General features: G+C 41.2%; 1 protein-coding gene across 1 annotated transcript in view; it reads right to left on the minus strand.

The window, feature by feature from the left end:
* Positions 1–17,868, minus strand: part of MYO3B (myosin IIIB) — a 597,729-nt gene that overhangs the window by 305,885 nt on the left and 273,976 nt on the right. Inside the window, exon 10 of the mRNA XM_082260313.1 lies at positions 15,908–16,063. Coding sequence (XP_082116439.1) covers positions 15,908–16,063 — 156 coding nt within the window. The remainder of the gene's footprint in view (positions 1–15,907; positions 16,064–17,868) is intronic.

Genomic DNA, 17,868 nt, shown 5'->3' on the forward strand with positions numbered 1-17,868 from the left:
CCAAGGAATCAGGACCCAGATGGATAAAGATGTAAATAAGTTTATTAAGCAAAATGACACACTCCAATACCAACACCAGTGACCATAAACAAGTAAACAAAATATAAATGATAACAGTACAAAACCCCAATAGAACCTAACAAACTATATACAAAGGGATGGAGCAAACAATTGCAGGACAGGACAGGAACAGGAGACAAGGAAAGCAGGGAGCCAGGTAAAGGAAGCAGGATGCAGGGAACAGGACTCAGGATCAGGATACAGGTTTCAGGATACAGGTTTCAGGATACAGGTTTCAGGATACAGGTTTCAGGATACAGGTTCAGACAGGGACACGGCTAGCAGAGAAAATACTGAAGCACTGAGCCTCAGTGAAGGGCGGGCTTATATTCCCTCAGCAGTCCTCCTCAGGTGCAGCTTAATTAAAAGAACAGTCCAGCTGCTGGGAGACACCCGCTGGTGGGCCCTGGAACTGCGCCCCTCAGTTCCAGGAACAACAGTGCCACCAGCAGGTGACCCACGTAATGACACAGATCCTGACACTTTCACTATTGATTAAAGATTCTCTTAACACTTTCCTCCTTCTACTGCATCATGTGGACCACAAGGCATGCACCATACGATACCACACACGGTGTCCGATCCAACATCTTATGGGAATAGTTTTACACAAGAAACACAAAGATACCGTACACCAAACAGCTCCAAGATCAATCATCCCATATCCATCTCATATCCATTTGATAATTGACTGTCATCATGTAAAAGTATAATAAAAATGGCTCAACGCAGATCATTCATTTTGGACTCAGTCTCACAGTAACTTTTTGTCATGGGTAGTCTTCCTCACTAGAGCTGGGTGGTTCTTCTGCTGCTGTGATTTTGTTTAAATGCTGCTACCATATTACTTCTATTGTCTGTTAAAACTCTTATGATCGTCCCTTTGGTATGTCCCACTCGTGCAAGCATTTGTCCACAGTGATTTAATTGACTGTGCAGTGTGTGGGTGGGCTACTTGTTGAAGGGCCAATAATAAATATGTGTTCAGGTTTATTTTGTTTAATCAACAATAGAAAAGTAGCGTGCACTTATAGCAAGGAAATAAGCCATGACTCAAAAAAGCCATATTTTTGTAAGGAAACTTGGTTTTACAGAGTAAAGACATTATATAACGACTAAATCTGTGTTTGTTCAAATCTTACCATTAGAAAAAAAAAACATGATATTAGGTGTTTTTTTTACTCCAGGAGTGTAAAATGAGTTTTGAAATTTTAGAGAAATGCTTAATAATGCATTACAGTTTAACAAAACATTAGATTTTAGTCGACTAAAATGTACTAAAGATTTGAGTCGACTAAAATGTACTGGAGATTTGAGTCAACTAAATATGTCTAAAACTAAAACATTTGTGGATGACTAAAATGGGACTAAAACTCAAAAGACTATGCCAAAAACTAAATCAAAATTTGCTGCCAAAATTAACACTGAGAAGAAGGGAGAGAGAGAGAGAGAGAGAGAATGGGTGAAAGCCCCACGACATCACCCAGTCTCAATCACAGCTAGGCTTAGCTGTGGACTCCAAGCAAAGCCAGGACAGCCTGTTTAGCAGAGAGGCCAGGACAGCAGCCAACCTGGATCTTGGGAAGCTTTCAAAAAGGGTATTTGAGTGAGCGCAAGCCAGGCCTGCACCCAAAGAAATAAGAACAGTGAAGTGTAATACCTCACATATCTGGGGCCAGGGGTAAGCTTATGTGCAGAGCATGTCAGCCAGGAGCACCCCATCATATCCCTATCTTGGGCCTAGAGCAGCCGGGTGTTGTGCAATATAGCCAGGTGCTGTTTCTTCAATGAACCTTTGTTTTTGGAATGATATTGCTTTGTTATTGCTGCATTCACTACCCCTGTTGCAGCTCAGTTCTACAGTTTGGATTAGAGTAGCCAGACACATTAGCAGGTCCTCAAGTGCTGCTAGGAGTTTACAGTTCTTCTGTGTGTCCCATGTACACCAATCCCTATCCAAGATCATCTTTCTCAAAATAAACAAACTAAACTAAAACCTAGACTATTATCTTGAGCCATTTGGAGAGTGTGGAAAATCTCTGTTGCCTGACTGTGAGTGCACTGCTGTGTGGTGGAAAAGGCCCGAAATCCGGTAGCTCCTTTAGGAATAACGCTACATAAGGTAGGACATGTATTTGCAGAATATAATTGGAATTCTGAAATGATGATGTTTTGAGGTTTTGTGGCCAATTACTTCCAGCCAGGGGCCTACAGTGTAGAGCACCAGCACAAGTAGAATGATGATTCTGGAGTCGGGTTGATAAGCCAGTTCACTGCCTAGTCGCCCAAATAATTTGTCTGTAGGGAAGCAGCAAGTGCATGCTGAATAGAAGTTATATGACACAAAAAAAATGGCCCAGTGGAAATCCACTGGGACCACAGAGCTCCACAAAGCAGCCCCTGAATGATTAGGCAAAAACTAAATGGTAAAACCAAATGGGTAATGTGTGATGTCAAAGTAGCAGTAAGCCACCTAATAATTGTGTTATCACAAATCAATATATAGTGAATATACAAACAGAATCTGTTGAATGGGTAGCCAACACTATACAAATAAATGCTACACTGACAGGTGGGTGCTGTAGCCCACAAATCAGGAGGGGAAACTCCATCTAGGATGCACACAAGGGGAGAGAGAAACAAGAGGTGCAAGGGCCACCATAGTGTAGTATTAAAAAGCAAATACTTTATTAAAATATAGTAAGTTGCACTCACAAGAGCAAGTAGGAGACAGGTGGACGTGACAAGATTCACAGCACCGGGGCTCAGCGTTCGACTATGAAGAAAGTCGAAAGGTAACAGCCAAAGAGAGGGTGTAGGGCACTGAGTATCACTGTATAGAAGCTAAAACTCATCCGTTTGATTGGAAAATGGCTTAACGCGTTTTCAGGCAAATCTGCCTCTTTATCAGCATCAGATATTCCTGGAAATGTGTTCACTGACTTTGCATGCTCCTTGAGTGACATCAGCACCAGGAGGAGGAGGACGTTCCCTGTCATTGTAGCTTTCCGATCGGACAGATGAGTCCTTGCTTCTGTGGCAGGCGCAGCACTATGAAGTGCTTTATGTGCTGTGGCATTAGAAGAATTGGATTTCTCTGACTTCAGTCTAACCAGACTGTCTGTTACTCTATACATTTCTCCAATACCGTTCTATGGAAAGCAGTAGGTTTAAAGAGCACACCAAACGCTTAAGATATCTTCTTTGTTAACCGCTTGCCGACTGCTCACAGTATATTTACTGCGGCAGTCAGCCCCTCACAGGCAGAGCGACGTAGGTCTACGTCGCTAGCCTGTGAGGCTCTGGGGAGCGAGCGCGCGCGCGCCCGCGGAGGCGCGCTCCCGCGCGGTCACAGACCCCCCCGCGCGTGTGACCGGCGGACCCGATGTCCGCCGGTCACTCAGCGATCGGCGGGGGAGAGGGAGAAAGTCAGGCAGCTTGTGTAAACAAGCTGCCTGTCATTCTCCTCGGTGTAAAAACACTGATCACACGGTTCTACAATGTAGAACCGTTGATCAGTGTCCCTACAGCTCAACAGACAGCCAATCACAGTAAGAATCACGCCCCTAGGGACACACACAGCCCCTCCCTCTCAAATAAAGTTAACCCCTTCACTACCAGTGTATTTTTACAGTAACAGTGCATATGTATAGCACTGATTACTGTAGAAATGTCACTGGTAACCCCAAAAGTGTCAAAAATGTCAGTCAAGGGTCCGATCTGTCCACCGCAATGTCGCAGTACCGCAAAAAAAATCGCAGATCGCCGCCATTACGCGTTAAAAAAAAAAACACCAAAAATTACAAAAATCTTTCCCTTTGTTAGTAAACGCGATAACTTTTGCGCAAACCAATAAAAATAAGCTTTTTGCGATTTTTTTTTACCAAACATATTTAGCATAAAACAAATTGGCCGAAAATGTTAAAAAATTTTGATTTTTACATTTTTTTGGGGGGGAATTTCATATAAAAAAATGTGAAAAATATTGTTATTTTTGCAAAATTGACGCTCTTTTTTTGTTTATAGCACGTGATTAAAAAATCGCACAGGTGATCAAATACCACCAAAAGAAAGCTCTGTTTGTGGGAAAAAAAGGACGTCAAATTCGTTTAGGTACAGCGTCGCACGACCGCGCAATTGTCCGTTAAAGTCACGCAGTGCCGAATCGCAAAATACCCCCTGGTCGTTTAGCAGTCAAATCTTCCGGGGCTTAAGTGGTTAACTTCAACTTTTCTTCATAGATAACACTGACACTTTTGCAGCAGACAGTCCATGTACAACATGTGCTGAATACAGTATAACAAATGGTGGATATATTTCTCTCTCAATTGCTGTTTGCTATAATGATTGAAGTTTGTTTTCTTGTTTGAGTTCGTGTTCAATATAACTTTTCTAGGACGTATGGATTGTTTGGTGGAACTACAAGTGAACACATAACTAGTTCAGTATACAGCTCTAATCACATTATTAACAATAGGAACATATATAACTGTTAATTACCTATTTTTGGCCACTTGCTTCCATAAAACTGCTCTGTGGATCTGTGTGTCTGTTCAGCTCTCTTTCTCTGTAGTGGAATGAGAATGCTGGCTGAGAGCATGAGGCTTCAGAGAAAAAGTGAGTGTAAGGCTGGCTGTAATTGGCCAAGACTGTTGCTGAGTGTGAGATTGGCTGTGATTGGCCACAAACTCCTTATGGGTAATAAAGTGTAACTCTGTGCTTTCTGGTTTAAATTCTGCTGTGTCTGAGCTTACCTCACAGGCATATAAATGAATCTTACAGGCAAGTTTCCTTTTTGCTTCTGTGAACACAACATACAACTGTTATATGACATCCAAACATAAAGTCACAGTAAATAACTGCTTTTGTCTCTCACATATAAACATATGCACTGTATTAAGGTTATTAGCAGGTCTAGCTGTATATGCATGTAGGTCATATTAGCAACCTAGGACAGGTTATAGCTGGCCAGCTACAGCTTCTATACTGCGACACCTGGGGCCTCACACCATAACTTTGGCTGTCACCTGTCAACTTCCCTTTTGGTTGGATGCTGAGCCCCGGTGCTGTGAATTTTGTCACGTCCGCCTGTCTCCCACTCTTTTGAGTTTAACTTACTATATTATAACAAAGTATTTGCTTTTTAATACTACATTATGGTTGCCCTTGCGCCTGTTGTTTCTCTCTCCCCTTGCAAGCTGAATAGAAGTGACTGAAGAGGGCTGTAGGAGATCTGTAACACCGAGATACAAAAAATGTGAGGATGAGAGAAAGATGAGAACAGTATTTTCTGGCAATTGTTTATGATACACAGTGTTTTTGGTCCTCTGGTTAGGGTTCACATCTACTTTAAGTATGTTTTAAAGCTTAACTCCATCTTTTGTTACACTTTATATAGCTTGGCCCAAACAAACTATGTCCCTCACTAACACATGTGGCTGCTGGATGTGCAGCATAAACTGAAGGTAGCTACGGCTACATTCAGCATACCGCCCTGTGTTCCGGGTTCAAACCAAGACTTCCTGTCTTGTACCCAGAACACAGTAGAGTCCATCACAGCAGCGCTCAGCCATTCACAAAAAGTAGTGTATTCTATCAATGAATACAAAGCTTCTTCTGATTGGCTGAGTCAGAGGTTGTGAGATCATCAGCCCGCCTTTCTGACTCAGCCATTCAGAGGAAGCTTTGTATTTATTAATAGATAACATGACCTTCTGTGAATGGCTGAGCGCCACTGTGATAGACTACTGAGTTCCAGATATGAGACTAGAAGTCTCGGCTCAAACTCGAAAAACATATCGCGATATGCTGTATGTAGCCGCAGCTACGTACAGTTTATGTCACACCAGCCTCACATGTTTCGTGAGGGACATCGGTAATTTGGGCCAAGCTGGCCCAAACAAACTATGTAACGTCTAACAAAAGATGGAGTTCAGCTTTAATAAATATATGAATGAATTAAAGTGTGAGAGTTTTTTTTTTTATATCTGCCTACACTTACACTTTAATACCTGTGGGTTCAAGTGCATCTGGTGTGAAAAAGCTCTCTGGCAGACTGGCCTTCTGGTAAATCCCAGATTTGCCATGTCGCCATTCTGGGTCTGTATGCGATCATGAAAATTCAAACACATGACTCACATCAAACCCTTTTACTGCTATTTTAAATCATTTGAGATTCAACTTGTGTAGCATCAATATTGAAAACCAGAGAATAAGTAAGAGACAACAGAGTACAGCAGCAGTATGTACTCTCGGAGTGAAAAATGACGCAATTATAAAAGTATTTTGCTTGTTCAACTGGAGTATATTTTTCAAATTACCTTAAAAAGGTAAACAGCTGTTAATGTATAGCAAACACATTTGTACGGATGGAAGTCGCCTATAATTTAGTGACACACTGAGCACAAAACTACGTGTGAAAAATGACAGTAAGGCCATTAGTAAGAAACACAAGCAGAATTTCCATTAAGTGACTCTAGCTTCTGGTGCCCTTTTCTCTGGCTTGACAAATAGCCACATGCATGTCTGCTTCACTGCTTCAATCAAATGCTGCATCTTGCGATATGATAATGAGGCCATGCTGCAGCCAGGGAGGAAAATATCTACCAGCAAAATACATTACACACTCTTGCAGCACCGTCCTGGGCACTGGTATTCACAGGCCTGATGTCATATATGTAAATTTGGAAAGGGGAGAGAAGGCAATGGCAGAACATACAGTTTAATGTCATACAGAATTAGCATTTGGAACAATGCAACTAACAGATGAATATATAGTATTTTAGTTGTAACTAAACAACACAGAGCTATTGTTTTTGTTAAAAGCAGGTTAAACCCACATTTTTTATTAGTTTTTTTTTTCCACCACGGCATTCTTCTATGCTTTTATGTGTAGCACCCTCCTAGATAGGTGCTAGGATAAAAGCATTGTTATGCTCCATCTGCTTATCAGGGGAGCCTGATCTGTTAGTTTTGCCTGTTGCATGTGTACAGGTGTGAGTCACTTGGTCTGAGATCCCCACTGTATTAATAGGGGAGCATGTTGGACAGTGGAGGAAACCTAGCCAGTGACACACAGGCTTTTGTGACAGTCCCAGTGGGAGAGCACAATCACAGTGCATCCTGGGACTGCTCATAAAAGTCAAGGGCACATGTGACAGGGCATCTTTGGCAAGAAGCAGAGTCCCAGGAGGAGGGTGATGGCTGTCTCTCCTTCTGCTGTCTGAGGAAAGTGGTTACAGGCAGTCAGCCTAGTGAACCGGGTGTGGAGCTGAGCTCTGAGGGTCCTGGAAAAGCTGATGGTGGAACTGTGGACAGAGCTACCTGGGAAAAACAGTGTCCGTGAGTACCAGGGGGCTTGTCAAAGGGTCTGCCCAGGAAGGGGGACCACTTCAGAGAGGTCAGTGGACAGAAGGTAAGCTCACACAAGCAGTGAAAGTAAAGGGGGTGCCAAGTATGGCCCTGAAGAGTAATCTACTGTATAGTTCACTTTTCAAATACTTTACTTAAGTGGCAAGGTGAAGCAGCGGCCTTGCTACACTCAACATAGCTAGAAGTCCTGAAGTTGTGCATAGTTCATCAAGTTGGAGTATCCCACTCATCCCTTCTCCTGATTTTGAGGGACTGTCCCTGATTTGGAACAAAGTTCCTCTGTCCATCTTTCCTCCTCATTTGTCCCTCATTTTGGTCTGATCTATATAATTGTATATAAAATGCACTATTTATCTTTCAAAATGTGTTTCACAGTGCTAAACCTTTCATCCATTTTTTTTAAATTGCTGCATTTGTAAATTTCAAAAGCCACTAAATGAATAGTAGTGGTAAAAAAAGCATTTGTGGGTTTAACTAATCATTTTTTTTATGTATAATTACGCTTTTAGGGGGCATGGCAGGGGGAAGTCCTATGCCTACATACTTTTGCTAATAGGGATCCCTCATTCCCATCTCAAAAAGTTAGGAGGTATGAACAAGGAATAAACATCACGTCTGGATTTGCAGTCCCTGCAGCAGTAAATGGCCCTGGCGAGGGACCAAGATGGTGCATTAGGTGAGTACAGTATATATTTCTTTACCAGGTAAGACAGAAAAATACATCATCGGTTAGATTTAGGTCAGAGGGTAAAGAATGTGAAAATTTTAATTTTTGCTTGCAGTTTCTTTAAAGCTGAGGTCCAGGCAGACAGCTAAATATACAGTTGAAATTTATGAGAGTTATTTTCAGTAAGTATGAGTATATTTGTCCAGCAAATACTAATATATATACAGTCCAGACAGATGGCGCTTCTGTTAGAAATCACGGGACTCCATACAACCTACCTTATAGGCCAACCCCCCCCCCCCCCCCAAAAAAAAATCTAAATATCATATAGAGAACCTATGTGAATGAGCCTTTCATTTTTTTGAATTATTTCACAACACTTTTGGGGGAGGGGTAGGTGAAATATCAGGTTTCTAAACAGACCCCTGATGTCTCCCTTTTGAGACAGAGAATGTGATTGAGGGCACAGTCCTCAATCTCTATCTCTGCAGTCTCAACTTGCACAGAATGAATGAACAAGAAGAACTCTGCGCAGTCTCTCTGTTTATTCATGAACACGGTTTCCTATGCTTCATTTATGAATGAGCACAGTGAGTGACTGCTACCGATGACTCGCTGGGGTTTATTTACTGGCTGAAGCTGGAGAAGGCAAAATCAGTCACACTTCTGCAGAAACCAATCAGCTTTCAGGTTTTATTGCCAAAGCTTAAATTACCAAGCTGAGTTTAGAAGCTGATTGGTTTCTCCGCAGAAGTGTGACTAATTTTGCACTCTCTAGCTTTAGTAATTAAACCCCGCTGTGTTCATTTAGAAAGGAAGAGACTGATAAATATGACATATTTTCCAGCCTCCGCCCTTACTCCCTTCCCCTTCTCTCCATCTGGAAGTCAGCTGGAGGGAGAAGAGGGGAAGCCAACAGAACTGAGGGGAAGGGGTACACACAGGGGGTCCCAGACAGCAGAGTGAAGGGCATCCTGTATGGGGGGGGGGCATCGGTGCAGTGGGGAGTGCATTTAGAGGATTCCCAATGCCTGTCAAGCTACCTGGGCCCCCCTTTTGAACTGATGGGGTTTGGGTCCCGTAGAGGAAGGCCTTCTGTTCCCCCCGTAACAGACAGACAGCTAGCAACGAGACTTTTTTCTATAGCAATTAAACAATACAACATAATCTACCAAGCCTGTGATTGGGCGTCATTCTGCTTACTCTGCTCTATTCTCCTATTAGAATGCTTCTTGTCAGCCCATGAGCACCACCTGGTTCCTACTGCTGTCCCTACCGAGCTGAATGCTGCTGTACAATGACTTAAAAGAGGATTGTATTAAGACAGAATCATGCACTTACACTAGCTCCACTTAGCAATAGATTTATTATTTTTAATAAACACAACTGTATTCATTGCTGTTTTCATATCTGACTGGAGTTCACCTTTAAGGAAACCTGTACTGGGAGCAAAACACAGACTACCATTGCAGTGAATTACCTGGTAACTCGCTTTGTAGTCTGTCTGGTTCATGTAACTTAGATGAAGCTGTGCTCATTTCAGTCATCAAAATCGAGCAAGCAAAAAATGCTAGGTTTACTTTGAACATGATTGAGTATTCAAAGTAAATAAAGTTTTACCTTATTCATCAAAGTAAGTGAACATTCACTTTTCCAAGTCAACATCCTCTACGCTTTGTAAATAACCCCCTTTTGCTCTATAAGTACCCATTCACTCTGGAGTCTTTGTCATGTAACAGCATCAAGATGGAGAATCCCATTATTCTTATTGAGAATAATGTTGCTGCATAGAAACTTGAATGTGACGAAGATCTGTGGATCAATGGTTGGGCCTGCTTATCATTATGTCACTTTTCGTGTGAAGCTCCATAAAGTACATAAGCTTCTTTGGGGCAGAATTGTATGTTTTTGGCCACATAATCTTTAATATCAAAAATTTTGATATGACAAAGTTTAGTGGATCAGTAGATCAGCATAGAACCATTGATCCACTGATTTTTGTTGCATTAGATTTTTTTTATGCAGCAAACAAATCCTAGTGATTATGCCACTTTAAAGTCCCCCAGTCTTTCCATCACATTCAAATTTGAAGAAGGAGGAGATTGTTCAGCCCTTAAATGCACTGGCTGTTTGTTCTGTGTTTTGTCCCCCTGTTTGTAATTATCAATAATTAAAGCTTTTGGACTCTCACACCCTTTGTTTGGTGCTGTCATTGGATTCTGTACACCCCAATGCATAGACAAGATAATTCGCCTTGAGTTCTTTGTGTTCAGTTCACACAGTGGTGTGCAGGGAAAAAGTAGGGCATAGAGAGGGAGATTTACTAAAACTGCAGCACTCAGAATCTGGTGCAGCTTTGTATGGTAGCTTTTAACTTCAGCTTGTTCAGTTAAAGTAGAACTATAGGCAAAACTTTTTATTTTTATTTTGGATAGAACAAGGGAGGGTTACAACCCCTGTTAGATTTTTTTTTCACCATATGAGTCCCATTGTAGAAATTTACCTTCACTTCCTGTCCAATAGCCAAAAAGGACGTGAGAGGAAATCCCTACCAATTGAGGGAATTCCTTGGGGACCCCCAGCTCACCAGAACTAATGTCCTCATTGGAAGATTTCCCCCCAATTACTTTTCTGGGGACAACTACACCAGATTTTGCACGCTCCAGTTTTAGCAAATCTCCCCCACAGTCTTTTTTTTTTCAAAGCAGCATGTTGCAATGCAGAACACTGCATGACAACTCATTGAGACATTTCAATAAAGTTTAAAAAAAACTGTACAATGCATCAATTATGATGCATCAGCACCGCACCCTTGACAGCGCACACCGGTGCCCGCAGTAGAACTTGGCTGCTGGTGTGCAAAGACCCTTATTACTATTTGGCACTTTACCTGTTGATACCCATAAAGATCCATTAAGAAAAATCCACAGATTCCCCCCATCCACACTACACAGCCCACTGCAGGCTATTGTATATCGGTGGCTGTCAGTATAACTGAACAGTGATTGCACCTGGCTGTATAACTGAACAGTGATTGCACCTGGCTATATAACTGAACAGTGATTGCACCTGGCTGTATAACTGAACAGTGATTGCACCTGGCTGAATGCAATCACTATTCAGATGACTTTTTTCTGCCTGACTCCTTAAATTCCTCCATTGACGTTTATGGAACCGGATGGTATGGCAGAGCCACCTACGGCTCACGTTTTGTCAGATTCACAGAAATGTGCAAAAATTGCCAGCTTTTCTCTATATTTGTCTCTAGATTATTTTGACATTTTTTAGTAGGAAAGTGTTAAACAAAAATAGTTCTGAATCATAGGTTCCACTGTTCATTTCCCTCTTGTAAATGTATTCAGGAACAAGGATGTGCAATTTAGAGAAAATGTTAATTGTATGACTAACCCATGCAACGTACAATTATATGAGTCAATGGACAGGCGGTGAAGTCCACCCAGGTTACGTTTCAGTAATGCTACAGTATTTAGTAGTGTCAAGCTGCTCAGCCGTACAAATGAGCAAATCATAAGAAAAATACTAAAGAATTTCCTCATAGAAGGGAGCCTCTGCCACCCTCTGGGAAAACGCAGAACAGCAGCTGCTCTAATCGCATTTACCATTTAGATGTACAATATAAAATGTTAATACATTCTATATATATATATATATATATATATATATATATATATATATATAAAAAGTATTTTACAAATGTAAAACATTTCTAAGCTAGAAATCTTGTATAGTAAATGTGTGTATCTGTAAGCAGTTATAATAACCTATTTAGAGTTAACCACTTTACCCCCTTAATGACCAGGCCATTTTTTGCAATTCGACACTGCCTTACTTTAACTAACCATTCCGCGGTCGTGCAGCGCTGTACCCAAATACAATTGATGTCCTTTATTTCCCACAAATGGAGCTTTCTTTTAGTGGTATTTGAGTGGCTTTTAAATTTTGCGCTATAAACAAAAAAAGAGCGACAATTTTGGAAAAAAAAACACAATATTTTTTACTTTATGCTGTAAAACATTCCCAATAAAATTTTTTTTAAAATTCTGTTTTTTTTTTTTTTTATCAGTTTAGGCCAATTTGTATTCTGCTACATATTTTTGGTAAATAAAATCCCAAAAAGCCTATTTTAATTGGTTTGCGCAAAAGTTATCACGTTTGCAAACTATAGGATAGATTTTTGGACTTTTTATTTATTTTCTTTTTGTTTTTATTAGTAATGGTGGCGATCAGAGATTTTTAGCGGGACTGCGACATTGCGGCGGACAAATCTGACACTGACACTTTTTGGGGACCAGTGACACCAATACAGTGATCAGTGCTAAATAAAAGATTGCGGGAGGCCGGCGGCGATCGAGCCCGCTCCTCCTGCAGTCTGGCTCACAGCGGGAGCGCAGCCCCAGCGGCGCGCGTACAGCGGAGACCGCTTGAACATAATCATATACATGATTATGCGCAGCCGAGCCGCCTTGCCGCAGTAAATCTGCCTGGGTCGGTCGGCATGTGGTTAAAGCAGCATTAAACCCAAAAGCAAATTATCTATTATATTTCAAATTACTAACTGTAGTGATGTAATCTTTTCTTTCTTTTATATTCTCCTGGTGATCCAGTCAGTAAGTCTGTTGTTTTTCAACAGAACAAGCTGCCTTGTAGATGTTGCAGTTAGTGTTGAGACAAACCAATAACCACTGACAGGGATGCTTACAACGATCAGCTTTTACTTATTTATGTAAAACATTTATCCCAAAAGAAAAAAAAAATGTTTGCTATAACTGCTTATAAAGTGTTAGCTGGAGATCAGCTTTAATTTGTTAGTGTGTCTATATCTTCTTATGCTTCTAACACCCTCTTCCCAGTAGATAAACAACGCTGCTGTCCTAAAGGTGCCTACTGTGCTCCTTCATCCAGAGTGGGGGCATTCTAATACAGGAGGTGTGTTACTGACCAGATCACCAGGGGAAAGAAAAGGAAGAAAATCCTAACATTTTTGGTTTTGGGTTTAATAACACTTTAAAGGAGACTTGCCATGTATACAGTTTGCCAGAGGTTTAAACTATTAGGCCTAGGCTTATTGGTTCAGTAAATATAACTATGCAATTTGAGTGATACAATACTTTTTGGGTGTGTTCGAAAAAGCTACTCTAGAGCTCAAATCAGCCACCCCAATCTTGAGAAAAGTCAACATATAAATATCAAATATCAAATATCATAACTAATTGGGGCAGCACAGTGGCTAAGTGGTTAGCACTTCCACCTAGCAGTACTAGGGCTGTCAGTTCAAATCCCAACCGCGGCATTACCTGCCTGGAGTTTGCATGTTCTCCCTCTGCTTGTATGGGTTTCCTCCAGGTACCCCAGTTTCCTCCCAAACTCCAAAGACATGCTGGTAGGTTAATTGGCTCCTGCCTAAATCGGCCCTAGTGTATGTACGAATGTGAGTTACAGACCTGCAAGCTCCTTGAGTACAGAGACTGATGTGAATGTAAAATATATGTAAAAATATGTAAAGCATTGCATAAATTGATGGCATTTTATAAGTTTTATATAAATACAGGATAGTTTTTATAATTACCTGTAATAAATAAAATAAAACACTGAATCTCAGGCACACAAATTTTCACTTAAGTAGCCAGAAAGGATATAAATTTACTTTGTGTGCACCAAATTCATTTGCAAACCTATATACCTATGCTGCACATAACCTGTACAAATAGAGCTGTAGAAGGGACCCTGCAGGCCCCACCCACTAAACGCTGCCTCCAGAAAACCAAAGAAGGGGGCGGATACAAGACCAGCCAACCGACACAAGGACAGAGAACAGCAATAACCGGTCTTTTTTTACAGGAAGCTCCTGAACAGAAGCAAGGTACTGGAGTATTTTCATGCTGGATTAGGAATATTAGAAAAGGATACACAGATTCCAGTAAAAATACATATGCCTATTGTATTTAGGAAATATTTGTGTATACTGGATTTCAGCTTTAAAGTGGAACTCCAGTCAAAACATTTTTCTCTGATTCTGTAGGTGTTAGTAACTCAGGATTTATAGCTATCTGTGTTCCCATTAGGTGATTTTTCCAAGCAAAGGCCCAGGCAACAACAAGTATTGGACAAAGCTTCTAAACCTCCCCAACTCTATCCAAAACCAAATTAGAAAAACATTGACAGAATCACACTTGTAACTAGGTGCTTTGCTGCAGTTTATTTGTTGACCTGAAGATGGTGCTGTGTCACTTCTTAGGCTGGCAGGAACTCATTGTGGACCAAGGGCTCATTTACACTTAAGGTTAAGGGGTAGTAAAAACAGGTGATTAAGCTGCATTTTTATACCCCCCCCCCTAATGTTTAACTGCAAAGGCAACCAGGTGGTACACATGCTGCTGCAAAAAACATGGTGTGACAGGCCCAACTAGGACAGAGGCTTTTGGAGGGGACTGTAGGGTAGTCTCTTGCCTACTGACTATGGGTCCTGGCTTTTGAGGGGGCTCTAGTCTTGGTATAATTAGGGGGGGACCCGAGGGACCCTTGAAGTGGTCTTGGTTCAGGATCTGGGAAAAACACAGACTCTGGGAATCCAGAACCGGGATACAGATTTGGGGCCCTTTATGCCCAATCCAGCAATGACTGCTTTAGACTGTGAGACGCAGAGCAGATGTTAATATAATCAGCTCAAACCAACCTGATGCTAGGGTCTACTGCTATAATCTGTTTACTAAGGTCTTTTTCACTCATGGTATAATTTCCCCATTGTGTGCCTCCAAAGTGTGAATTCCCATTGTTATTGAGTCACCTATTGTTTCTGGCTGCTTAGCTCTTGGAGTTGTGATTAATATTGTGTCCACTTTACCTTGTTATCAATCCAGTGTGGGATGGTTATGTGTTTATGCTTATGATAATGTGTAATGTACTTTGTGTATCAGGGTTTGTGGGCTTGTTGCCGGACGGTCTGGGCACCTAGGCTTGTTTAAGTGACTAGTTGTTAAATAGCTTACTGTTGATTTAGCTCAATGTTTATGTTTATGTTGGCTGTTCCTTAGCTATGTTAGTTATATTTCTGTTTGAAGTTTGTATTGTTAGAGTAATGTGATCAGGCTCTACCTGATCATGTGTATTTATATTCTTTATGTATTTTCAATAAAGGGAGTTCCAGTTTGCACTTAAACTAGTGTCATCTAGTTTTTGGGTGCTCAGCTTTAATACCTGGTTCTTGGGTCCAGACTGGAGGAAGCTGTATCTTGATGGAATCACCCAAGCTGGATGCTGGACATTCCATCACACATGGGCCCACCATTTCCCTGCATGAAGTGTGCTTCAGGCGTTTGGAAGATGTTAGGGAATTGGATCGGGGGATGGAGCGTAAAGGTCTGAAACCATCTCCATGCATATATATGGCAGACAGGCAGGTCTACACAGGTTTTTGTGGTTGCAGGGTACAGAGGGTGACCTGGATAATGCTGTTTTTAATGCTGAGACCCCAGCCCTGGGTTTAACCATGTGGAGTAGCTGGGGACCAACCTACATACCTGGTAACTAATGTGTTATCATTCTGCAGTATTTTGAAGACAGTTTTTTTTTATATTTGTAGCAATCTTTATCACTCATTTGATTACGTTTTTTTACATTATTGTTTTGCAAACAGCTTTAATTACCTACAAAATACAGTACATACAGTACATGTAAATATCCATATTTATATCTACATGTATACATACAGTACATTCACACACTGTGTATATGCTAGAGTATTTCAGATAAATACAGAAAAGCAAATCTCTTTTTTTGAAGGCGGTGTACCTGGTTTTTGATATGGAACCAGACTGTTGTTGGTTGGCAATAAGTTTAGCCAGCTGTTTCTGTAAGGCCATGTCTTTGCCGTGTGCCTGTCTGATGAATGGATGCTCCAGTAGATGGATGACTGATGGCCTCTTCTCAAAATCCTTAATAAGACACCTGTAATGATACAACATAGAAATTGTATAAGCAGATTCTTTTCTTGGTGTTTTTATTTTTATGACAAGCTAGCCTTCCTTTCCTGGCTCATCCTGCAAAATAACCAAGGTTACAGAACATCAATACAATTGTTCATAAAATGAACTCCTAGCAAAACATCACAATTAATAATAAATATATAAAGTAAATGTCTATGTACAGTTTTGTGTCTGCTTTTTCTTTTTGAAAGTATAATTTGGAAAAAAAATGTAATCCTTAAATTTGGACACATATTGGGAAATAACACTTGTCTAACAGCACCCTGGTACATTTTTATAGAAGATAGTTTTGCTTTAAAAAAAAAAAACAGCAAAAAAAGCATTATGCACATTCAATGGTGATGCCATTAGTAATTAAAATGGCACCAGTTTGACATCAGCTTGAGATGCTTATTAGATCATTCAAAATCCATTGACAGGTGCATTTGACTTGTAGTTGACCTCCTTCAATCTACATTTGACTTATGTCTGTGGATTTTGTATTTCCATAGACTTGTATAGGAATGCAAAACCCATTCATGGTGAACAAAAGCCCGTCATCACAGACATTTATTTTATTTTTAGTTCATCAAATGTCCCCCAAATACATAGCAGACCATTGGAGGGGTCTATGCTGTTTTTTTTTTTTTTTTTTTACGAAACGGCATGTCATTTGTTGGGATTTTTAAAACTTTATTCCTTTATAAATGTCAGTGCTTTTGCATCACTTTCTGTACAGAAACACCTCTTCACGTGTCAGGATTAGGACACCCCAGGCATGGTATTTAAAAGAGACGTATAGGATTTTTTTTAAAAATCATACTTACCTAGGTGTATGCAGCATTGATCTGATGCTGCATCTGTCCCCCACCGGCTCTAAGACTGAGAATCAAGCGACCAAACATCAGTTTGGCTCATCGCTCTGTTCTCAGTGCTGCCTGAGCAGGGAGCTAATGACTGTTATTTACCAGCTCTCTGTTCTGTCCCCCTGCACTCACTGGAGCGCTGGGCTGTGGCGGGGCGGGAGTGGCCAGCTCAGGCTCTCAGGGGCTTGCTGAGAGGCTGAGCTAGGTGCCAGTTCAGGCATGTGGGTGGAACCTGACCATGTGGTCGCGATCTTTCCCAAGTCTGGTTTGGCTCCGTGAGTCAGCGGACAGCGGGCTTTAGCCCGCTGTCTGCTGAAAATGGGTCACAGGAGTGCAAAACAATCTGCACTCCTGTGATTCACAGGAGAAGTACAACTAAAAAAGCTTTGGCTGTACTTCTCCTTTAAAGGAATTTAACATTTTTAAAGCTTCGCTTTAGGCATTTAACAATAAATCACTGCTCTTGGCTGACGGGATTGCTTTTTTTTTGCATGTTCATGTGTCCCAAGGTAGTGTCCATCCCCATGCTATATTTTGACCCCCCTCTTGCCTTTTAGCCCAAAACTAGGCATTTTAGTTTGACAGATTCAGGTTTGGTATACAAACTTTATTGAAGTTTCTAAACAACACTCAAACTGACCCAGGGCAGTTTAGCTGATTACTAAATGGGGGGGGGGGGGGGGAGTGATGATGAGGTCTCTGACATACTAAGACGCAAGATAAAGCTAAGAAGTTCTATTCTGGCAGAGCTCTCTGTGGGTGCAGGGCATTGTTATCCCCTTTATTGTCTTTATTGTCTTAGGCTACGTTCACATGTCGGCGTAGCGATCGCGGGCAGAATCACCGCGATTCTGCCCGCGATCCGGAAATCATTGCAAATCGCGGGACGCCTGTGCATTGCCTGTGATTTGCAATAGCACCC

The sequence above is a fragment of the Pelophylax lessonae genome (genome assembly GCF_965119305.1).
Source record: "Pelophylax lessonae genome assembly, chromosome: 6".
Taxonomy (NCBI): Eukaryota; Metazoa; Chordata; class Amphibia; order Anura; family Ranidae; genus Pelophylax; species Pelophylax lessonae.